At 44.8% G+C, this 24,288-nt stretch overlaps 1 protein-coding gene across 1 annotated transcript in view; it reads right to left on the bottom strand.

Annotated features, from left to right (window-relative positions):
* Positions 1-24,288, bottom strand: part of ZFYVE26 (zinc finger FYVE-type containing 26) — a 59,681-nt gene that overhangs the window by 18,050 nt on the left and 17,343 nt on the right. The window contains exons 13-30 of the mRNA XM_004426272.3: positions 23,146-23,214; positions 22,573-22,724; positions 20,221-20,422; positions 18,991-19,254; positions 17,036-17,155; positions 16,777-16,941; positions 15,994-16,212; positions 15,006-15,108; positions 13,210-13,955; positions 11,770-11,966; positions 10,661-10,765; positions 9,028-9,150; positions 8,480-8,656; positions 6,859-7,105; positions 5,723-5,821; positions 3,521-3,684; positions 2,303-2,439; positions 300-331 (exon numbers count right to left, since the gene is read on the bottom strand). Coding sequence (XP_004426329.1) covers positions 300-331; positions 2,303-2,439; positions 3,521-3,684; positions 5,723-5,821; positions 6,859-7,105; positions 8,480-8,656; positions 9,028-9,150; positions 10,661-10,765; positions 11,770-11,966; positions 13,210-13,955; positions 15,006-15,108; positions 15,994-16,212; positions 16,777-16,941; positions 17,036-17,155; positions 18,991-19,254; positions 20,221-20,422; positions 22,573-22,724; positions 23,146-23,214 — 3,321 coding nt within the window. The remainder of the gene's footprint in view (positions 1-299; positions 332-2,302; positions 2,440-3,520; positions 3,685-5,722; positions 5,822-6,858; positions 7,106-8,479; positions 8,657-9,027; positions 9,151-10,660; positions 10,766-11,769; positions 11,967-13,209; positions 13,956-15,005; positions 15,109-15,993; positions 16,213-16,776; positions 16,942-17,035; positions 17,156-18,990; positions 19,255-20,220; positions 20,423-22,572; positions 22,725-23,145; positions 23,215-24,288) is intronic.

The following is a 24,288-nucleotide window of genomic DNA, read 5'->3' as shown; positions in this document are numbered from 1 at the left end:
CATTGGAGGTAGGATGGTGGTGATGGGAAACCTAGGGGTTGGGGGAAAGAGCAATAACCTACTAAAAGTTAAGGACCAAATTCTCTGGTTGCTGGCCTTCTCAATGCTGGAAGCTAATGGACCAGTATGATAGGTTAATATGATGATAAACTTTAAGGGAAAGAGCTTGAGAGAAACGCCAGAATCTTCTTTGGCCAAGTTGGATTGAATTGCACTGAGGGAATCAGTGCAGCTGATACGCTGAAGGTAGAGCCTACTTGAGCGTATACACAGTCACAGGGAATGCGACTCAACTTTACCTTCTGCTTGTCCTGGATTCTCCTCTGGCACACTGGAACAGAGAAAGAAAAATGAAATGCCTGAATCCCTCTTCCTCCTCTTTGTCTTGAGCTTGGTGTATAGCATTGACATTTACTCTGTTACCCAAGTGAGAGATCAAGGAATCACCCAAAACTCTTTCCTCTCCCTTACCTGTCACAGCCTATCACTCACCATTTCCTGTCCATTCCATCTCCTAAATGCCTCTTTAAATGTCCCCACCTCTCTTTTCAGCCCTGTCTCAGAGAGGGCCCTCATCGTTGGTTGTTAGAGCCTTTGCAATAGCTTCCCAATTGGTCTCCTTGATTCTGTCAAACTATTCTCTACTTTGCAGCTACACCAAGCTTTGAAAAATGCAAATCTGATCATGTTACGCTTGTTTAAAATTCTTCAGCAGCTCCTCAGGGTAAAAATATTCCACATGTGCAGTTCAGCAGACAGAGCCCCTTATAACCTGGCCTGGCTACCTCTTGAGGCACTGGACTGCCACCCATGACCTGTGCTCAACCCATAGAAGTCCTCCCCACTCTGCCACTGGCTCTAGTCAACTTCAGTTGGTACCACCAAGCACAAAGTCTTGATGTCACAAGCCAGAACCCAAGTCCATCACCTGCACGAGGAGCCTGCTGGTCAACCCCCAGCCCATGCTGCCAAAGAGCAAGTGCCAAGCCTTTGTGCCACTGCCTAAGCCCTCCCTCAGCTGCCAGCCTCTAAGTCCAAGGTACGTTGGCCAGAACCTTAACCCATCACCTGCCTATTTACACTTCCTCAAATGACCCACATTTTCTCCTGTCCCTACCTTTGAAGTTGTTACTCCCACTTCTGGGCACGCTCTGTTTTGGCTTCTTTTCCTACTGACTTCTTATCCTGTAAGGCTCAGACCAGGTGCCACCTCTTAGAAACCCTCCTGCCCACTAGGCTAAGCTGTGTGTGTCTCCACCACTGTACTTATCCAATGGCTTTGTGCTCTGTTTTTTGGCTGTCTCTCCACTAAGATGGGGCTCCTTGAGGGCAAAGTGATTACTGCCGAGTGATTGCTGAATGAAAGAATCCCCATCAACACTAACTGCTCATTTCAAATCTCAGCAGTATGGCATGTGGGTAATTCCCCTGAACTCCATCCCAAAGGAGGCAGTGGTAAGCCAGGGTCACAGAAACTGTAGTATAAGCATGGCACATATTCCTTCCTACGAGATCAGTAATCATCATGGTAAACAATGACAAAAAAAGTTCATATGAAAACAAACACAAACATACTATGGAGCTACTGAACAGAATGTAAACTCTACTTAAGTCTGTAAGTAAAACACGAAGAATTCAAAGTAATGTTGCTTTTGGATAGTTGCTTTGGCTCATATTCCCAGATGCTCTAGGAGTCTGTTTCACTCTCCTTTGGTGCTAGAAGTAGTGGAAAAAATTGAGCAACACTGAGCCAGCAAACACAGTCTTGATCTGACTTGCTAGAGGTATGAGCAGTTTCTGAAATCTGTCACCAGCTGAAGTGTGTAGGAAGTGGGGGGGCTCTTCTAATTGTGGATGACAAGCCAGGATGACTAGTTAGATTAGGGCTAATGCAAGAGGTGCCCAAAATTCAACAGGTATGAACACGTCCCTTTGAGTCCAGCTGAGACCAACTGAAGCCAAGAGTGGCTGGGAAACAGGTGAGGTTGTTGGTGAACTAAGATCAGTGGCCTGAGTCAGGGCACGGGCTGAAGAGCCAAGTGTCCTCATCTCAGAGACAATATCATGTAAGAGCCTTGAACTCTGCTTCCTTCATCTGTACTTGGTCAGAGGAAGTTTCTCTGACCAAGGGCAAACATTTCACTGTAGAGTTCATAGCATTTCAGTGTGAATGTTAAATTAAAACTTTTTGCAATTGTTCCAGATTTGAGAAACTCTCCACAATGAGACCCCTAGGAGTGTAAGGACCTGGAGGAGGGTGCAGTGGTCAATAATAGTAGCAGCCCTGCTGCAGGACACTCACTCTTTGTTGTAGTAACTATAGCACTGGTCACACACGCGAGTAGGGTTCTCTCTGCAGCCTTCCACCACCATTTTCTTAGTGGAGCAGGAACTGCACACTAGCCGTCCACAGCGGCGACAGTGATGACGCCTGTTAAACTGAGGAGTGCCGTCGGGAAGAGAAGGAAGAGGGAGGAAGAGAAGGTGAGATTGCAGGACCTGTGAGTGTACCTATCAACCCATTCATCCTTGGTATCAGCCACCTGTGACTTATTAAGAACACCAGGTGCTTGGGCCTCTACTGAGAAAGAACACACCAGTCCTTGCCTTCAAGAAGCTGACATTTAAAGATATTTCTCAGTCAACGAGCAAAGAACTGCCCAAGTCAAGGACAATTTGGTAATAGCTCCTGACAAGTTCTACCTGTTGGTGGAGGCAACATGTAAAGACCCAGCAAAAAGTACTGGGGAAGAAGTGACCTTCTCAGCCAATGCGAGTCACATTTCTACATGGTACTGACGATGATGAAAAAGTGTCCTTTTTCCAAAGTGCTTTTACAAGTGCTATCTCATTTCATTATAAGAGGTTAACAGACATATTACACCTCTTTTATAAATAAGGAGCAAACAGACACAGAGAAATGACATCATCATTGTTTTCATCAGCACTGAGCTAATATGACAGTACTGGTACTATGTTAACACAGGTACTATGTTAAGTGTGGTAACATTTGTTATCATAGTTAGTCCTTACAGCTCCATGAGCCAAATAATATATCACCCATAGTTTACAAGTGAGCATCAGAGACTGAAAAAGTTAACAGTCACCTAGCTAGTAAGAGGCAGAGCTGGGATTAGAACCCAGGTCCTCTGTCTCCAGAGCCAGCACATATGACTATTACCAGGTCACCTGTCTTATTCTGAACAACAGGGGAGCTAAAACAAGATCTCCTGATGTTTGGTGATTCCTCCTGCTATAGTACTCAGCCTCTTTTTAGTTATTTTATAAGAATGGCAAAGATTTTAGGATTTAAGGCTACCTGAGGGTGTCTATCACCCGTCCAAATCCGGAAAATACATTCTGGTCAGGTCAAAGACAAGCCCAAAGTCTTAGATTTGTAGTTCTTCTGAAAATACCAATATCCTCTTGGGGACAGGAGGTGACCATAAACTCAGGCTCATGAACCAGAGTTTTCCTTTAATTTCTTCTGCAGGTAGAGCTGGAGACTGACGCTGCTTACCATGGTGAAGTGCTCCCTGCAGCAGACCATGCAGATGCTCTCGCTCTCATCTGGTACCCACTGGTGCCTGGCAGGGGGTGTTGCTGGGGGCACAAACTCCAGTGGGGGCTGACTCTGCGGGAGGCTCCTCTCCCTTGGACTGGGAGAATGTACAATGGAGACACCTGGGAGTCAGAGCCAGAAGTCAGAGTAAAAGGTGATGAATAGTCCAGCTAATAAATGAAGGAAGTAGAGAATTAAAATTTCACCATTTTACAAACTCCTGGAATAACAGATCCAGTTGATGGTCATCAGTGACTGACTGCATCACAAAAAGACAGACAACTGGACATTGTGCATCTCCTGACGGAAGGCACACAACCCCCTATCAAATATACCTACCAAAAAATACTAAGCCTGAATCAAATCAAGCTTCTAGATCAATCTACCAGTGTACTGGAAATACAGCAGATGGAGACTTAGATTGCCGCAGGGCGGCAATCAGCAAAATCCAGCATGTGGGAAGCTCTCCAGGACAAATGACCTAGTTCCCTCCAAAAATAAAAAAGACGTAGAGGAGCCTATTGATTAAAAGTGATTTAAGAGGTATTTTAGCCAAATGCCATGTGTGGACATTATTTGGATCTTGATTCTAGAAAAACCAATTCTAAAAATATCTTTATGAGACAACTGGCGAAATTTGAATACTGACTGGATAGCTGATAATAACAAAGAATTGTTAATTTGTTTTTAGGTCTGATAATTATGTTATGGTTTTGTTTTATAAATGTCCTTACCTTTTAGAGATATATACTGATACATTTATAAACGAAATGATATGATATCTAGGATTGGCTTCAAACTAATCCAGTAGAAGGACAGGGTATAGATGAAACAAGAATGGTCATCAAGAGATGATAATTACAGTAGCTGAGTAATGGGTATGTGAGACTTCATTACACTTTTCTGTCTACTTTTGCATACTGGATATTTTCCAAAATAAAAAGCTAAAAAAAACCAAGAAGTAAACCAAAGCTGCTCAGCTGCCTCACAGACGAGTGAAGCTGCTCATACACCCGTCTGTCTGAGCCTTTCCCTCAGGTCCGCTGGTTATCCTGAAGCATGGCCACTTCTCCAAGTAGGGCCACGAAATGCCAGTCTTTGCGTTAGGGTATCTAAGGAGATTTCTTGCCACCTAGCAGAGCAATGTTGGCAGGTCACAGAAAATGAAAACTGAAAAATACAGCGACTCCTCACAGCACCCAGAAGAGGAGAGGCTATAGATCTCTCCCAGGATCCTACTCCCCTGACCGCTGGCAAACCAAACACCTGCTGAGCTTCTCCTGAGTGCAGGCCATTGTGCGAGGGGCCAGAGACTGTGGGACAGGAGCTGTGGTGAGAAGGGACACCCAAGACATGGCTGAGGCCTTCAAGGAGCTCGCACCCTGTGTGGGTGACAGACATAACTAACTAACTGCAGCATAGGGGCAGAATGAACACAAGCACTAAATACAGTCGATCTTCCTTATTAGCAGATTCTGTATTTGTGAATTTGCCTACTTGCTAAAATGTGTCACCCCAAAAATCACTATTTGCAGTGCTTTTCAAGGCATGTGCAGAGTGGCAAATAATTTGAGGCACCCGACATTCAGGTTCTCATCTGAGGTTGAACAAGGGGGCACTGTGCTTTCTTATTTCAGCTCCATGCAGAGAGGACCAGAGGATGGGGACGGTAGGGGACAGTGTGGTGCCAGAAGCTCTGACTCTGGGGCTGGCTGGATAGGGCTGGAATCCCAAACACTCAACAGGCACTCATTAGTGGGGTCGCCTCAGGCAAGCAACTTGACCACTTGTGAACCTCTTTTTCTCTTTTGTAAAATAAAGAAAACAGAATCTACTAGGATGAATTGTTTTCAATTTAGGATTATAATCTATGTGAGAGAGAGATATATATATATACATCTATGTAAATATTTTCCCTAGGAGTAATGGTTCAGGATTCGTTAATTCACTGTTTGTGGGGACTTTATAGATACATGACTGCAAATAACGAGATTTGATTGTGTGTTGGATTATTTGGGATTTACAAAGCTGGAATGAACCCAGAAAAATAATTAATAAGAATGTTGTAACTGGAAATGAAAAAAGAGACAAAAGAATCAGAAAGTCAGAACAAGGTAAGGTTGAACTAAAAAATGGGTAACTCTCAGAACCTGTTCTTACCAGGAGTAGCAGCAGAAAGGAACTCTGCTGATGGTGATCTAGACAAGCTCTCGAGGTCTGAAGCCTGACTGACAACTTCTTGGAGGTGAATCACAGAATCTGCAGAGAGGGAAAACGCTGACGAAATGTCGTTCTACCATAAACATCTTTACTCCCTGTGCTAGGCACTTAGTTCAAAGCCCTGCTGGCTTCGCTGACTGTCATCCCATGATTCTACGAGGTTTCAAAAGAAGGGTAGAGGCACTTCTAAGAAAATAGCGAGCGTACTTCTTAAACTCCTCAAAAACAAACTATGTTTGGGCGCATGAGGTAATGAAGTAGATGCTAGGATTTTACAAAATAAACCTAAAAAATGCCAGAGGGAAGTGGAAGACATTTAAATGATGGTCCTGGAGGGTAGGGAATAAGAAAAAAAAGCTGGCTGGGAACATCAGCCCACATTTATTTCATCTTCTTCTTTCTAGGAGAGGCTGAGTCAGCTCACATAGTAGTGATATCTGACGTGACCCTGGGAATACAGCACACCCTCAATACACAACGATGGCACTTAAGAGCCCACTGCACTAAGGCCAGACAGAGACCACCTTCAGCATGTTTTGTTTCCCAAACCTTTATGTTCTTATGCGAGTGGTGGTTATCTATTATCCTTTAATTCTAGCCGGTTGCTTCCTCCAAGACAAAGATCTCTCCAATATAATAAAGAGCTCTCTCTCCTCTGGTGTCACTCTCGATCAGCTCAAAACAATAAAAGAGGAGAAATTAAAACTAAGGATGTAGGGGCCGGCTCCATGGCTTGATGGTTAAGTGCGCGCACTCCGCTACTGGCGGCCTGGGTTCGGATCCCGGGCGCGCACTGACGCACCGCTTGTCCGGCCATGCTGAGGCTGCGTCCCACATACAGCACCTAGAAGGATGTGCAACTATGACATACAACTATCTACTGGGGCTTTGGGGAGAAAAAGGGAAAAAAAGGAGGAGGATTGGCAATAGACCCTAGCTCAGGGCCGGTCTTCCTCAGCAAAAAAAAAAGAGGAGGATTGGCATGGATGTTAGCTCAGGGCTGATAAAAAAACTAAGGATGTAGTATGGTATTTCTTCCTCCATGTGGAACCCCCATCGAGGATGTTGGCAGTTACCTGATCGTTTTTCCCTCAGAGGGTACGGGAAGTCCAGGGCTTTCCCTGCGTATCTGGAAAGCAGCGAGTCAACCTCGTCCATGGTGAAGCCAATCTCCTGCCCGGCCAGCAGCTGGTGCAGAGTCTGCACAGCCACAGTGGCCCAATCCACTTTCATGTTCATGAGAAGCTGCTCCAGCATGAGCAGGGGGTTAGAGGACAAGTGGGAATAGCTGGCCCGGTGCTGCTCAGGCAGGGTCAGCAGAACCTGTTTGTGGAGTAGATCCATAGAGTAAAGAAAATAGTACCCAAATTTCAGAAGAAAGCTGAGATTCCTACTGGGAAGAAGGAAGGGTGTCAGAGACCAAAGGCACATGGCCAAGTATTGAAACTGGCTAGTAGTCTTTTAGGAAACAGGCTGGACTCCCATCTAAATCCTCCAGGTGGCAATCAAGAAGTACCCCAAGTAGCTTCACCACAAGTACTCCACTCGGCCAGCTGAGTGAGGAAACAGCCATAGGCAGTATGTAAATGAATGCACATGCTTGTGTTCCAATAAAACTTGATTTACAAAAGCAGGCTGAGGGCTGGATTTGGCCCACAGGTGGTAGTCTGCTGACCCCTGGTGTAGACCCTCCAGGCATGGCTGAGCTCTGCCTGATCCTTAAAGCCACCATTCTGTCCACTTGAGGCTTTATTAGAATGAGCAGTATACGATAAGATTTTAGCAGCGGATTGCCTAAACCTGGCACCTCTAGTGTCCTGCAGGTAAACAACAACTCTAGACTCTTTCCAGAGGTTACCACTAGGCTTGAAATATGTTCACTGGCTCTGCTCATTGCCACTTTTCAAGGATTCCCCCATTTAGGTACAGTGCATCAGAAAAAAAAAAAAAAGGTGTATCTCCCTTAGGAACATTTTATTTAGTTGAACTCTTAGCACGTGGACCAGTGGTCATATTCATGGCTCTCCCAGTACTCATTCTATTTATGTGGCAAGTTCTATATTCATGGGGCGGTATATAAGACTGCCAATCAGAATCATTAGAAGAGTGTCAGAGGGCCCAATTCTCCCCAAACCCTCCTTCACTAGATTACTTTTTCTAGCTTATAAAGTCTTCTATTATTGTCTCCAAGGTTACGTGCCAAAGGTAAAGATTTATTACCTTACTACCTAGGCAATTAACCCTTTTCCTTTAGCACAGACTAGTTTATCAAGCAGTAATTTTACATCCTCACATCAGAATCCCTTTGGAAGGTAGCTAGGCCCTGTCCCAAGAGATTCAATTTTAATTCACCTGGGGTGGAGGTCACCTACTGGTATTTTTAAAAAGTCCAGGTGATTCTAATACATGGTCAGAATTGAGAAGCACTGATATAGCAGACGCCAGAGAAAGCATAAAGAGAACTTAAGAGGACCAGGTAAAATTCACTTTGGAGGCAGGGCAGTAAGAGAATGACAAGTCCTAACGAACTCAACTAGGATATGGTGGGCTGCTAGGGTAAAGATTTTATACAGCACAGGCTAAGGATGACAGGTGCCTAGAAGAAGAGCCGTTGAAAGGGCAAAGTTCTGCAGTGGGAGCTGGGCCAGCAGACTCTCCTGCAGGCACGCTGTCCCATCACGTTCTTTTCCTCCTTACCTTGGATCCCATGTACAGTGCCTGGATTTCACGGTGTCGGATGGCAGTCAGTTCTCCATAGAAGTGGGTGGTGAGGTAGTTGGCCAAGAAATGAGAGGTGGCCAAGCTAGGGTGCTGGTCGAGGGACTGCTCTGTGACCTCAAGGCACATGGTGGGGTCAGGAATTCTCTGCAGGAGCTGTTGCAGGAGAAGCGTAGAAGTAAAGGTAGGCCTATAGAGGAACACTTAGTCCAGCCTTGTTCGGTTTGAGAAAGAAGCACTTAGGTTTATTCATTTTGAATTAACCCCTCTCCACACTCATTTTTCACCATCCCTGTAGCTTCACAAACAATGCTTTGACAGGACCAGAGTTCAGCAGGAATCCTGGACCCAGCTGCCCATCTGGCACCTAATGCAGGGCTGGGCACCTTCTGCTCAAGATGGGACACGAAGGGGCAGATCTGATACTGCAAATGCTTTGCACAGGATTCAGCATGAACAGAGCTGTCTGACTTGACTAACCTTCTTGTCCCTCCCCGAAAGAAAAATGAGAAGAGTTGGAGGCTTACTTGCAGAGCCTTTTCATGATCTCCTTTTTCTAGAAGGTGTAGAAGATGTTTTTGATGTAAGCTGATTAAATGTTCTCTTGGAATGGGGTATAGGCAGCCCCACTCCTCACACAGCCCATACTCCTGGAAGGAAACACACACATTCAATCCCTTTAAATTAATGGCCTTGTCCCTCATCTAGCTTTTGCCTGGTTTTTCTCAGCAGTCTTGAGCCTGCTAAAGCCCAAGGAGAGCTGCGTAAGTGCTGATGGCGACTTCACTGTGGGATTACGGTGGGATCATAAACTCAAAAGACTAGAGTGACAAGGTAAGTTATGAAAATGATCGAAGTAGGCTGACTGTTAATGGTATCATTTTCATCTTAGCTTTACTATAAAAAAGAAAAACAGACAACATACAGTGACTGACACTTGGTGTTAGCCCTAGGGAGATACAGAAGTGGGGAAGACTGAGAAGACCATCCAAAGGAGACAGTGCCTACTCAGCTCAGACTGTTGTCATATGGATGTGCAGGCCCAGTGTTGCCAGACTTTAAAACATTCAAAAAAATTTTTTTAATTAAAAATATTTCCTACTTTAAAATGTTGGCAATGAAATCAGTATGAAACAAATAAAAATTCTGCAGACCAATACCGCATGGGCCAAACATGTTGAGGGTTGGATTCCATCCACGTGCCTCCTTGCTAGCTGCCCCCCAATTTGTAAACTCTGGACTAAAGTTTCAGATAATGGAATTCCCAGGGCTTTGTCCAAGTATCCTAATACGGTGGTGTCTGGAATGCCCTCCTCACAACTCTGTCTGGGGCCGCCTTGTTCAGGATGCTTCCTTGTTTCTCAGGCTATGTTAGTGCCCTGCCTGTGCTCCCACCACAATCTGGGCTTACTTCTGTCACTTGATATATCGCAATCACCAAAGGATATGTGTCACATAGCCCCCCCTTCCCAAAATGTGAGCTGCGCAAGAGCAAGGACTAAGCTTAATTATCTTCATTTCACCACCATCTAGCACAGTGGCAAATAGGCAGTCAATAAAGGTTTCCTGGATGAATGAACATCTGAATGAGTATTTCTACATTTTGAACCATGGTATATCAGCTCCTTAAAAGGTAAATAAAATTCCATTTAGCACTCAAATGTCTAATAAATACATGAAAAGATATTCAAGGTCATTAGAAATCAAGGAAATATGAATTAAAACAATGATGAGATACCACCCTATTGGCAAAAGGTGAAAAGTTGGACAATACCAAAAGTTGGAAAGGATATGGAGCAACAGGAACTGTGCGTGGCAGTATAAGTGGGCAACCGACCTGAGGAGTGATTTGGTAATATCTTAGTAAGGGTGAGGATGCTCATGCCTGATGACACAGCAACCCCACTGCTGAGTGTGCACTCTGCGCCTAGTGTATACAGTGTAGAAAATCTCATGTATGAACATAAAGGTGATAGAACTAAAGAGTCTATTGTATTATTCTCTATACTTCTCTGTTGGCAAATTTTACAAGAAAAAAGAATGTGATGTAATTATAAAAAAATGTGGACACTGATACATGGAATGGGGTCTACACAACCAGCTAAGGAGTTGCAACTCTGAAAAGAGGAAGAAGGGGAATACCACCCAGGAAAATGGTACCTTTGCTTCTAGAATCATGTTCATGACAGTTGATGGGTCCTCAACACAACAGTTCCTCAGGGTCTGCCAGTCACACCATACGGGGGTTGCCTGCAGACCTAGAATCTAAGGAAAGACAGGAAGCTATCAAACCTCACTGCAGCTTCTCCCTCCATGAACAAGTCACTGGAGCTTCCAGGGATGGGCCATCCCTAGATCTCTGTCCCAAAGTCAGGCTGTCAGAATTTGCCAGGAGAGAGGAGGAATTAGAGCAAATGGTGCAAACACTGGAGAGGTGAGTGACCCTATCTAGAAGTATAATCAGGGAGCAGAGCCAGAGCAGGGAGGCCAGGATTGGGGCCTTTCATTGGTGAGGACAATTCTCAGAGGCTTCTGTGCTTCACAGCTTGTTCAGTCTTCCGGGGTCACTTGTCCCATGCTCCTTCATCTCAAAACTCTACCCAAGATATTCTTCTGGCTTGAATGCTCTGTGGGATCACCTTTCAGGCAGCATTTTAGCTTTGCAGGAAAACTGCTGAGGCAGTGGAAAGAAAATCTTTTCCACCTGCCATTTTCACCTGCCCTGGTGGGGCTCTGCACTCTGTCCAGTTCCAAGTACACATGGAAAAATGAGCATATATTTTATACTCTGTCATGTAGCTATACCACCTAAATCTGTCTCCCTGAGCCTCTTGAAGATAACACGTATCCCACAAGAATCTTTCACTTTTGAAACTGTCACCTTCATGCATCCTTTTAAAATGGCTTTTGAAATTTAGCTGAAATTTAAAACAATTTATTAAAAAAGACATTACAGACAAAAAACATACACAAAGCTCAAATATACACGTGAAAGAGGCTTTGTGGACTGTAAAGCATCATTTCAACGTTAATTTTGTTATTATTTTTATCCATGTTTGATGCACATATATTGAAAATTATAGGAGTAAATAAAACAGGAACCAGATAGGAGGCCTCCTCGCTATTCACGTAAGAGCAGAAGCCAGATGCAAAGCAAAAGCCAGGCCTAGATTTTCTGTTTCTTAAAATCTACCATCATATGAGAATAGGCTGGAGTTGGTAATAGGGTGAGAAGCCTATTTCCTTTCTCCTGATCCCAGGGCCCATACCTTCTGATACACCCGCAGTTCTGCCAGCTTTCTCTGTAGCTCACACTTTAGTCCGTCTTGGACAGCTGTGTCTGAAACACAGTAGGCCAGGATCTCCAGGCATGACTCCAGTGGCCATTTGTTCACAAACTGTAGGGTCAGTCGACTTCTCAGAGATGCATCCTTCACAGGAAACAGGTACCACCAACCTTCTTTGTCTACAAGACAACAAGATGCCTAGAGACAGCAAGCCTGGCCCTGGAAGAGCTCAAGATCCAGGTTACTTCTTAAGAGAGGGGCTTTGTTCAATTTCATAAAGCAGGAACTTGGAGGATCCTTAAGATCCATCTGACCTGAACTAGTTTTATACTTGGAACCATCATATGACAAGGAGAAATGCTATATCCCTATGTTTCTCTTTTTGCAAACTTGATCATAGCCATGAGACTTTCAGAAGGGAGAGAGGGAGAGAAGAGAAAAGGGAAGAAGAAGAAGGAAGGGATGGAGGAAGACAGAAGCACAGATGAAGCTCTCCATGTTCTGGCATGCTGCACATACAGCGCTCTTTCAGACTCAACTGTCAGTGGAACTTTTAGCTTTCCCTGCCATTTCCACCCTGTGTCATACATAACTACTTGAAAGTTGAAAGTAGTTTCAAACTACTTGAAACTAGTTTCACTCCCTTGATATCTTTGGCCATTTTTATTTAGTAGCTCTCTTTCTCCCAAACCCATTTCACAGAGCTGAAAAACACGCCAAGCAATTAAGACAGCACAGCCAATCAGTGGATTTCTCCCCTTTCCCAAGGGGTGATTTTCTCCTTTCCAGAGGCAGCCAAGCCTCCTACAGGGACAGCACACCTGACTCTTGCTCCCCCTAGTGGAGTCTTGTAGGTCATTGGCTCTCAACTCTGGTTACACATGAAAATCTCCTACAGAGCTTTCAAAGTAGGGGTTGTCATACAGGCCGACTGTCTGGTTTTATAAATAAAGTTTTATTAGAATATGGCCAGGCTCATTTATGTATGTATCGTGTATGGTTGCTTTCATGCTATAATGGCAGAGTTGAGTGTTGCAACTGAGACTGTTTGGCTTACAAAGCTCTTCATAGAAAAAGTTTGCTGACCTCTGTTTTAAAGTAAACACTTGCCTGACCTCCACCCTGGGCTTCTGGGGCTGGGGCTCAGATGCTTGTAGTTTATAGAAATTTCCAACGATTCTGACATGCAGGGTTGAGAATGTTGGTTACGAGTGCCTGTTCTAAACTTATATTCTAAGCTCTACCCCACCACTTATATCCTGGGTAAGCTTCTGATCCTCTGAGCCTCGGTCATCTCTCAGTATTATGAGATTATGGTGGCACCTTTCTCTAGAGTTCTCATGAGATCAAATACAATGATACACTCAGTGAATGCTAAATATTATTACCACTGGTGAAGGGGAGGCAGAGCTTTCTGCTCACCACAAGCTGCAGCACAGCTCAGGACTGCATCCCGTATGCCGCTCAAGTCGTCCGCGTCTCGCCCATACACCTCAGTGAGCTGAAGGGCCCGGGGCCAATCTCTGGCCACCAGGGCTTCCTCGAAGGCCTCAGTGAGCACATCCAGGGCAGTAGGAGAATGCAGGCCCAGAAGAACAGTAGAGAGACTGGCCTGGCCACAGAGACTTGCTGCCAGACTCTGCCTCTGCTCAGAGGACCCTCGTAAGGGCTCCCAGGCACCCATGAGGGAGGCCTCAAGCATAGGGAACTGTTCTAGCAGGCGCTCACACTCCTGGGCTACTTGCTCTGCAGTCAGAGGCACCTCCCTGCGGCCACGAAGCTCCTTCCATGACAAGCTGGGCTTGGTGACTTTTGCCCCCCAGGAAACCCCCAGACAGGCCACTGTAGCCAGCAGCTTTGAGCGGGACTTAAGGAAGGCCAAGGCAGAGGAGGTAAGGGCTGGAGGTGATGACTCCCTTCGGGAGGAGCAGGGCTCTCTCTCGAATGCGGGAATCTCAGCTGGCTTTGGGGAACTCAGGGTAGAAAGTGGGAGGTCCTCCAGGCAGTGGGAGGTGTGCAGCTGGGCCAGCGTGCCCAGGTGGGTCAGAAGGGATGATGTCTGCTGGCTTTGCCGGGAAGAGCAAAGGGCAAGGGGCTCACAGCAGCAGTTGACGATGACCTGTGGCACACTCAGGCTGAGACCCTCTCGGGCCAGAAGGGCTGCCAGCCTGGAGAGAGAGAAGCAGAGGGCATGCAAGGCCTGAGTGCATACACACCACCATCACCCAATCTCAGAATTTCTTTATACTCACACAAGCAAATGTAAATGCAGGCTCTTTAACCGTTTCTCTCTCTTATTTTTTACCCAAAGGTAGCCTATTAGGCACACTGCTCTGCCCTTTGCTTTTTCACTTAACAACAGGACATGGATAACAAAGGGATATGGAGATCTGTCCATATCCCTTTACAGAGAGGCTCCTCATTCTTTTTCACAGCTACATAGTATTCTATTATGTAGATGAACATAAGTTAACTAGTCTCCTATTAGCAGACAATGGATTTTTCTGATCTGTTGATATTACATATAAGGCTATAATAAAATGACTATACACACATCATTTTAAACGTGTACAATCATGTGTTGCTTAATGACGGGGATATGTTCTAGGAAATGCATTGGTAGGTGATTTTGTTGTTGTGCGAACAACATAGAGTGTACTTTCACAAGCCTAGATGGTATAGCCTACCACACACCTAGGCTTTTGGTACTAATCTTGTGGGACCACTGTCGTATATGTGGTCCATCATTGACTGAAACGTTATGTAGGCGCATGACTGTATAACAAAGGTGTAGGATAAATTCCCCAATGTGGATTGCTAGGCCAAAGAGTATATGAATTTCTAATTTTAGTAGGTACGGACAAACTGCCTTCCCACAGGGCCTGTACCAATTTATATCCCATTAGCAATCTATGAGAATCCCATAGCCTAACCAACTAATGTGTTACCAAATTTTCAGATTTTTGCCTATTCATAAGTGAAGATTCACCACTTAATTTTATATTTGTAACATAAATGTTAGAGGTGGCAAAAGAGAAAGAAATTAAGCACACTGAATTTTAACATAGCTGTATAACATTAAATGCAAATTAAGGGAAAAATCTGGAAGAAATTCCCACTCTCTGCACTGAACCCAAGCACAACCCCACTGAGCCCTTGGTTTCCTTGATGAAACAATTAGGGAGGCCCATGCTTGACTCCCACGGGGTGGCTCTTACCTGTCTGGGGGAACTTGTCGCTCAAGTAGGAGGTGTGACACCAGTTGGGAAGAGCTCTGTTGCAGGAGAACAAAGGGATTTCCTACCTTGACCTCCACGTGATCTGCAAAGGTAAAGAAAGTGACCTTTGTTTGCACCACTGACTGACACAGTTCAGAGCCCTGTTTTCCAGAATCAATAAAAAAGTACTACAGTGTCAAAACGAAGACTACATTGAAAGTCCTCCTGTTGATATTTTCCAGGTAATGGGTATTCTCAACATGACCCTGACCACAAGTTTATGCTTTACCACTGCTCTAAAGACTTCCAACCACACACAAACTTCAGTGGGCAGGTCTGGCCACAAAGAGCTCATCCTGCTCTCTTCAACATGACTGAAGTGCATGCAGTACTCGCTCTGTGGACTCAAGTAAGAATCTGGCACTCATATCAGAGACTTGATTCCTCTGCTGTGTCCTCATATCCACAGTGGTCTGAGAGAGGTATTTCTGAATCATCAATGCCATCAAAATTCATTGAGTACTCCCATGTGCTGTACAATTGTACTAAGCATTGGGGAGACAAAGATGAATAAAACACAGAGATGAATGAGAGGACCTTGTAAATCTGTGTCCATGGCTACTGCTGGACCTAGAACCTCTTTGTTTTTGTTTTCATTTTGCTTTTGTGAGGAAGATCAGCCCTGAGCTAACATCCATGCCAATCCTTTTTTTTTTTTTTTTTTTTGCTGAGGAAGACTGGCCCTGAGCTAATATCCATGCCGATCTTCCTCCACTTTATGTGGGACGTCACCACAGCATGGCCTGACAAGCAGTGCGTCGGTGCGCGCCTGGGATCCGAACCCGGGCCGCCAACAGCAGAGCGCGCGCACTTAACCACTACGCCACGGGGCCGGCCCCCCTAGAACCTCTTAATTGAGCACCTTCTTCCTTGCCCTAAACACTTGCAGGCCAGTCATGACTCTTATTTCCTCTTTCTTGCTACTTACCAGGCTCAGAGCTCAAGCTCTGAAGAAGAACCACAGCCAGGGTGCTGCAGTAGCTGAAGAAGGTGCCCAGGTAGTCAGTCTGCCTGCTGCCTGTTGGGGCCTGCCTGCCCAGGTTCTTCTGGAGGAGCTGAGTCTGGATATGCACAGGGTGGGCCTCTGCCTCCAGAGCTTTCTGGGCCACCTGCTCCACTAGGGAAGAGAGCGGAGTACTCCTGGGCTCTGAGAGGAGTTAGGAAAGGAGAAGGGATGCAGGGTTTAGTCTGTGCATCCAGCTTTGGGTCAATTTCAAACACCATATGTGAACTGGGCTTCTGTACACTCCACATGGGGCATCCTATAGCCTGGGTGTTACATTTACAAGGCAGCTATAAAATCACAAGTTGGTCTTCTGTACAAGTGATTCTCAGCCAGGTAGAGATTTGAGTCTGGAGAAATCAGGGTGGATAGTTCTGTTTTCACCCCAATGTCTCTGGGGTGGAATGGATTTACGAAGAGCATAGCAATCTTTTGGGGATGGGTTGATCAATATTTACTGAGTACCTTCTAGGTGCATTTCTCATCAAGAATGAGAAAAATGTATCAGGTAATGGAGTGTTAAGCATCCCGTCACTTGAGAGGCGAGGAAACAGGTGGAATTAGTTATGAAACATGCCCGGCTAACTAGAGGGCTGGTAGAGCCCAGTTCAGGAGTCTTAAGCCTCTGCTCCAAAGGGCTCCTTCGCTCTCAGCTGTTTCCTCTCCCCCGTTGAGCCCTCAACTGCTCCCAAGCAGTTGGGTCCACACCTGGCCGCTCCAGTGCTTCTCTCAGCGACTGAAGGACCTGATCCAGCTGCTGGGAGAGGGCGGTGTGGCTGGCAACACAGTCCTCAGTTAGGCTGGGCCAGCACATCTGGAGAAGCTCAGCAACACTGCACCGTGGAAAACCTCCTCCTTTTTCTTCTACACTCTCTATGGAAAGTAAATGAGAAAGAAAAAGTGAAGTCTGATGCTGACCTAGTGTTCCGAGTCCACGAGAAAAAAAAAAGGGAGAAAAGCAACTCACCTGATTTAGTTTGTCCAGTTGACATAAGTGAATAATTGAGAATCTTACTTATTTGCTGAAGAACAACCGGAAAACCTCGAATGCCATCAGCATTGAGGAGTACATGGTCTAGCCGTCGACCTGGGAACAGATGAAGGAAGAAGGAATGCAGAAAAAATAAGGTACTTTCAGAGTGATCTCAGTCCTCTAGTCAATTGTAAAGTTTTATCTTCTCCAATAGTAAGGAGAAAATAAAGGCCGTGCCATTTTGGGTGAAAACCAGCATACCTCGCTTATTCCATGCCTGAGGTTCGAGGGCTACCTCTGGCAAGATGCCTCAGCTGTCAACAGCAGCAGACCCAGAATTTCTGGCACTCCTATGGAACTGCTGTCCCAAGCCACTAAGGCACTTCTTGTGGATTTGCCTCGGTACTGCTCTCAGCCGAGAACTTGAGCTGGGATCCTATCTGTCTTCTCTAATTGCTTTGAGTGGTATCTGGACACCCTGACTACATTTTAAACAACTCTATGGACAGAGATTATTCCTTATATCCCTCCTATACCCCCATATACTTGGGATAATCTGGAAACACAGTAGGTACTAAATTAATTCCTAATTGATTGACATGAAACCATTTCAGCTATTAACAGCTTGGATAATATCTCCATTCATTTTAGAATGTAAGTACTAGATGAGCGGGAGGGAAATTGATAAAAACAGCATTGTGTATGCCACAGTATACTTTCTGAGAAGGACTATGTGAACATTAAAGGACTTTTATATCAACAGCTCAGAAGTGACTTGGAGGGGTGTGCGGAAATGAGTTAACATAGCAGGCCTGAGACTGCTATCCTTAGAAACGCCTGCTTGCAAGATTGGCCCTTGGCTGGTGTCTGCAAACTTGACTGGTCAATGGTTTCCTACACTGATATAAAACTTTCCCTAAATGATCAGAGTGGTACACTATGCCTAAACTGTTTGTAAAATGTGGTTTATGCTGAATACCTGCCTTCCAAGAGTCTGGAATTTTTGTTCGTGCTGGGCAGAGGGTGCCTTTGCCACCAGCCCCCAATAAAAACCTCGAACATTGGGTCTCTAATGAATGTCCCTGTAGACAACACTTGACACTTGTCACGATTCATTGCTGGAGGAATTAAGCCCATCCTGTGTGACTCCACTGGGAGAGGACTTGCAGAAGCTCATGCCTGGTTTCCTCCAGACTTCACCCCGTGAGCCTTTGCCCTTTGCTGATTTTGCTTTTAGACTTTTGCTGAAATAAACCTTAGCCATGAGTATGACTATATCCCTAGTCCTGTGAGTTCTCCTAGCGAATCACAGAACCTAGAGGTGGCCATTCGTATCATAACCTAGTCACTATTCCTCCCTCCATATTACTGAGAAAGAACACGCTTCTTTCTCCCTCACTGGTCAGTCCTTCCAACGTCTGGTATGTGTATCAAGGACGGGTGGGGAGTGGAACTTTGCCTAATTCTTCACATTCCTCTACCTTCATTCCTCCAAGAATTCCATATACACATTCTGGCATATTATTAACCTCAAGGTACAATTGTCCCTCCAACTGTGATCCCCTAAATTTTCCCTTAACCTAGTTTACAAACTTGAGACTGTCCCAGGTTTTAGGTTAAGTGGGGTTCACTCAGGAGAGGGCAGGCAGTCTAAAGGTACAAATTCCATTTATACCACTTTTGAATATACATTTCCCCCTTGAATTTATCAATAAACCAGAAAAGAATTTCCTCAAATGCTTGTTGACTGCTATATCTATTAAGAAGGCAAGACTCTCAACAGACTGTATTTATGCCATCAGATTGGACATGAGGAAACTAACTAATAATCCTTTCTCCCTGTCCCTCCTGCCCTAGTAAGGCCTTTCTTCTTGCACAATTTATTGAGTATTTCAGAACCCAGCTCCTCCTGTGAGAATTAAGGGCTGAAGCTAAAGCAGCCTACTCACCCCGGCTCTCAAGGCTGCTGTTCAGACGTCGCTCAGCAGTTTCCAAGAGCTGCTTGCAGGTTTTCCAGAGCTGGCACTGCGAGCAAGCTAGGTCAAATGCAGCCATGGCGGGGGGACTGAGGTCCTCCAGGACCTCTCTCAGGGGAGCGGTGGGCTCTGTCAGGGCACTGCTTATCCAAAAGTCCTCCTGGAGCGTGGGGATGGGGTCCCCAGAGGTGCTGAGCAGCTTGTCGGTCACGTCAGAGATGGAGTAAAATACCATCCCTGGACACCCAGCAGTGGAGTAAAAAGCAAGAGGTTAAAAGCATTCTAACTACCACTTATTATTATGAAAAGTAGTTATTTAAAAATGTTTGAGGTCCTTCTGCACAGGATATCGTCCATGCAGATTAGTAGCACCATTACAGCCCCAACGGTATGGAAAGGAAGGACAAGAGAAACTCATAATGGTTGAGCTGATGAGGGCTTCTTCCAAACAGGATCTAAAAGTAGGTAGGGAAAGAATGAGGTGGATCTGTGTGTGCTAATCGGAAAAGATCTCTAAAATACATTGCTAAAAAAGCAAGGTATAAAACAGTACTTGTTGTAAAAGCCCATTTATATTAAAAACAAAAAGGATGTACATGTATTCTTTGGAATAGCTACAGAAATATACCTGGGAGAATACAGAAGGAGCAACGTGTGAGGATACTTGATGTATAGAGCCCAGACCAGTAACCGATGTGAAAATGTGGGACAAGATCTCACTGTCAAGAAGTAGCGAGAGGTTGAGCTTTTTTGTAGTGTAACCGAGGTTGTGCATTGAGACCTGTGAATCCCAGGCCATAGGTGTCTGCACAACATCTTCACTTTACAGAAAAGTAAAAGAATATGCTTTATCCCTGAATAATTACATGTGAAAGAAATAAACTCCAAATCATTTCCAAAAGCCCAAGATAGTGGCCATCAATACACATGGTAGAAAGAGCATTCACACTCTTCAGTTTAAGTCACACAGGACAAGCTTAATGGAGTAGCTCAGGTAAGCAGATATATGACCACTGTGGTCAGGGAAGTTGGGCACAACTAGAAACTGATTCTGAATGTCAGGATAGCTGTTCTTCCAGGCAAGTGTCCTGCTCTGGATTTCTGCTCACCTTCATGACGAGCCTACGATTTGGGTGGCTTTTCCCCTGATGCCCTCCCCCCCCAGCTACCTCACCACCTACGGTGGCAACAGGGAAGCCTGACCTGCAGCCGCAGCGCTGCCAATGGCCTGTAGAGTTGAGCGGCCACTGCCTGTTCTTCGAATGGTGCTGCTACCCCCATCTGAGTTCTGGTTTTCAATCTTGTGCTCTACTCGGGCCAGTTCCTGGATCACCTCCTGGTAGCGCTCCACAAACATCAGTTCCCCTGAGCTGGGCGAGGATTTGAGGTTGAACGTGAACACCACCTGTCACAGGAGAGGAAGGCGTATGGGTTGTGGCGGGCCTACTGAGTTGAGGGATGTCTAGAGATAAGAGATCTTGCTGAGCATTAGACCATGGCCCCCAGACACCTGCTTTGTAGGGTGGAAGAGCACTGAAAATTAGAAGAGAAGATCGAATACAGGAATAACCCATAGAAGCCAGCAGGAGCGCCACCAAAGCCCCAGCAGAAAGTAGGCAGAAGATGTGGGCAATTTCACAAAGACAATGCATACGAGTAATTCACATAAGAAAAATGTTTTCCCTCACCAGTAATCCAAGATTAACATCATTTTGCATCTAGCACAATGACAAAGCATAAAAATAAACCCTCAGGGGTTGGTGGTAAAATGAACTGTCACAACCTTTTTTGAAAAGCAATTTGGCAAATCTATAAAGCTATAAAAATGTTTATATTCTTTGACTCAGTAATTTTTATGAGAACCGTAAGGAAATGATTCAAAAGGCTTAACGCCTAAAGGTGATAATCTTGCCACTATTTATTACAACTATTACAAGGTTGAAAATAATCTAAATGTTGATTATTAACAGGTGAATGGTCAAATGCAGCTACTTGATCAGATTATTGTAAAGTCACTAAAATCAGTTACAAGGCAAATGCTTATACTATAATGTAAAAAAGGCACATATAAAGTTTTAGATTCAAAATAATCTCAACTATATAAAAGTCATATATATCTTGGAAAAATATTGGCAAAAAATATACTTCATCTTTAATATTGGTTGTTCTGGACAATAGGATTAAAAGTAATTTTATTTTCTTGTTAATTTTTTTGGTATTTTCATATAATACACACAACTTATTCTGTAGCCACGTTTATAAAATAAAGCTTTTATTAAAAAAAAAAAAAAAAAGAAAAGAAAACATCAAAGCCCCAGGAAAGGAAGAGAAAGTGAAGACACTTTGGGGTCAAGCATCAGGCAGTTCACAGCTGACCTCTTCTGGATTTGGGTGTAAAAAAGGCTGGCGAGGGTCCTATCCTCCCCAGAGGGTCAGAATTATCACTATCATTAAAGTATGGTATCTAAAATGACCAGAGGAAGTTAAGCAAAGATTATCCCATCACCTAGATTTCTCCTTGATTTATTCCTCAATAACTGAACTCACATGAAAGGAAAATTCTGACCAACACAAGTGTCATAAATATACCTAGAGAGTTCTAAAAAATTAGAATAGTAGGCTTTTATGCTATTAAATTTAAGCAATAGAAGAGGATTCTTGTATTTCTCACAGCTTGTACATAATCCTTTTAACATTCCCATGAGGTAGGTCAATCAGGTATTATATTTAACTCCAATTTTCAAATGAGGACATCAAAGCTCAGAGAGGGTAAGAGTCTCTCTGATTTCTACTCAATGCACTTTTCCCTACACAACGTGAACATTCTAGTTTGCTAGCTCCATATACGTCTTATATATTGAACTGGCATTCTATTTATTATTAAAAATTGTCTGCGGGGCTGGCCCGGTGGCATAGTGGTTAAGTTCGTGCACTCTGCTTCAGTGACCCGGGGCTGGCAGCTTCGGATCCCAGGTGTGGACCTACGCATCACTTGTCAAGTCATGCTGTGGCGGCGTCCCACATAAAATAGAGGAGATGGGCGCAGATGTTAGCTCAGGGCCAATCTTCCTCAGCAGAAAGAAGAGGATTGGCAACAGATGTTAGCTCTGGGCTAATCTTTCTCACACACACACGAAACTGTCTGCATCATGACTTATAACTATATAAAAACACGTACGTGTTCAGAGAAGTACAAGGAGAGAAACAAAAATATTTCAATGTTTTGAAGTGGTGGGATTGTGGCTGAATATTTTATCTTGTTAAAACACTGTTTATGTTAAGAAAACAAACAGATGATTCAATAGCTTAAATATCCTCCAGGCTGGGTCTTGAAATCCACAATGCTGAAGACGGGGCTTGATACATTGAAACTCCCTCCTGCTCCTCCAGCTCGATGTGGCCCCTCAACAGCTCCCAAGTGGCTCTGCTTGCACACGCATCTAGCTTTACCCGAGGCCCAGTGGGCTCCAGCCAGCTGGGGCTGACTTAGCATTCTTTACCATGACAAGGTATGACCAAGACTCCTAACACCCGCTGCACAGGTACTCTCCTCACCTGATGGGCTTCTGCAAAGTTCCCCCGGAGGATGCAGGATGCCAGCAGTGACTCAGGTGGGGAGAACATCATGGGGATAAGTGAACTTTGAGGTTGGGGCTGTAACCGGCCATCTGGCTCATTCCTCCCAGACACAGTGCTCAGACTTCCCTCTGTTGGGACACAAGAATGTGGGGTGGCCAAGAAAGCAATAGAAATTGAGAAAAAACTATACTGCTGTCACTTCCCACCAAACTCCTATCTCCTCAAAGTCCTTCCCTAAAATGTCTGTAAATGGGTCTTGATTTTTCCTCAAATGAAGGGAAACCTATGCTATCATCTTTGAATACAAGACTTTTGTACCAACTACCTTCCTTGGGTATTCACCTGTTTCTCTCTGCTGATGGGCAACTCAACTGACAGTGACACAGCCCTTTCCCTTTTCCCCACTGAAATCTCTCTGGTCGGCTGCCGAACCAACCTTCCTGAACACAAGCATGAACGGCTCAGTCCGGGTTTTTACACTATGGTGTACGGCAGCTCTCTATCAGGGCAAAACTGCTTGAAGTTGGCAACTGGTTGGGACCCCCATACCTGAAGTACTTGTGCTCACGTCACTATTTGTACTTTCCAGGGATGGATTGGAAGCTCTGTCTCGGCCATCTAGAGGTATTAAGAAGAAGAGAGAAAATCAACCATCAATGCCTCATAGTGTATAAAGTGAGAAGTTGGTTTGAAGGCCAAGATCTGGGTAGTTAGTGAGATGACAATGGGTACTGCTACATCTGCTGCTCCTTCAACAGCAAAACTGAAGTTCCTACAGACCAAAGGTGAGGGGTGTGCTTAGTATGGCCCCAGTGCTCATCTGGGTAGTAGCTTATACCAGTGATTTCCAACCTCTGGGTCTCAGAGCCCCAGGAGCTTTCAAGTTACTTCTAGGGGTCAGTGACCGCCATCTGCTCACTAAGTACTGTCAATATTCTGAAGAAATTAAAGCACAATTATTATGACCAGGAAGAACTGGGGTGCAAAGGAGGGTCACAAAATTTTCTGACATAGAAAAACGTGTCCCCATCCTTGAAAAGATGGGGAACTGAAGTATAAGACCTGGTCTGCCAAAGACCATGATATTTAAAGCCCCAGAGGAAAAGCTTCTCAACATCCACTCCCTGAAGTGCTAGGGCTTGCGATGGAGGCTCATTATTCCTTAGTCTGGTCATTCAAGGGCAATACTGGCCCCATGCAAGGGAGTCTCCTTGGCTCACTGTGTGGAAAGGAACAGACAGCCGTAGAAGAGAGGATGGATTGTGCACTCTCGGGCTCGATGGGTCAAGTGGATGCAAATGTGCTTTTTGACTCAAACCAATGAACTCAGCAGCTTAAGGGCCTTCGCAACTCAGCCTTGAAGTTCTCCAGGTCTCTCTCACGGTATCCTCCCCCCTGCCCAGTATGCTCACTTTTCTCATTGCCACTTAGCTACAGCTTACTCATTCTTCTGAGCTTGGTTCAAGAGTCAACTCTTCCATAAAACTGTTTCCCTGACTTTTGTCGGGTATGCTGATCTCTCCTTCTCAGAGATTTCTTCTGTTTCCAGGCAGTGCCTCAGAGCAGTTTAAGTTTTTCATGTATACTGTCTACACAGGCAAATCATAAATTCTTTGAAGGCAAGGTCCTGGTTTATGCCTCATTCACCTCCCTCAAGATACATAAGAAAATCTTAGGAATTCCCTGGTAATT

This window comes from Ceratotherium simum, chromosome 24 (genome assembly GCF_057802395.1).
Source record: "Ceratotherium simum simum isolate JZ-2026a chromosome 24, ASM5780239v1, whole genome shotgun sequence".
NCBI lineage: Eukaryota > Metazoa > Chordata > Mammalia > Perissodactyla > Rhinocerotidae > Ceratotherium > Ceratotherium simum.
Note: the sequence above shows the minus strand (reverse complement) of the source record. Positions and strands in the feature narration are given on the sequence as shown.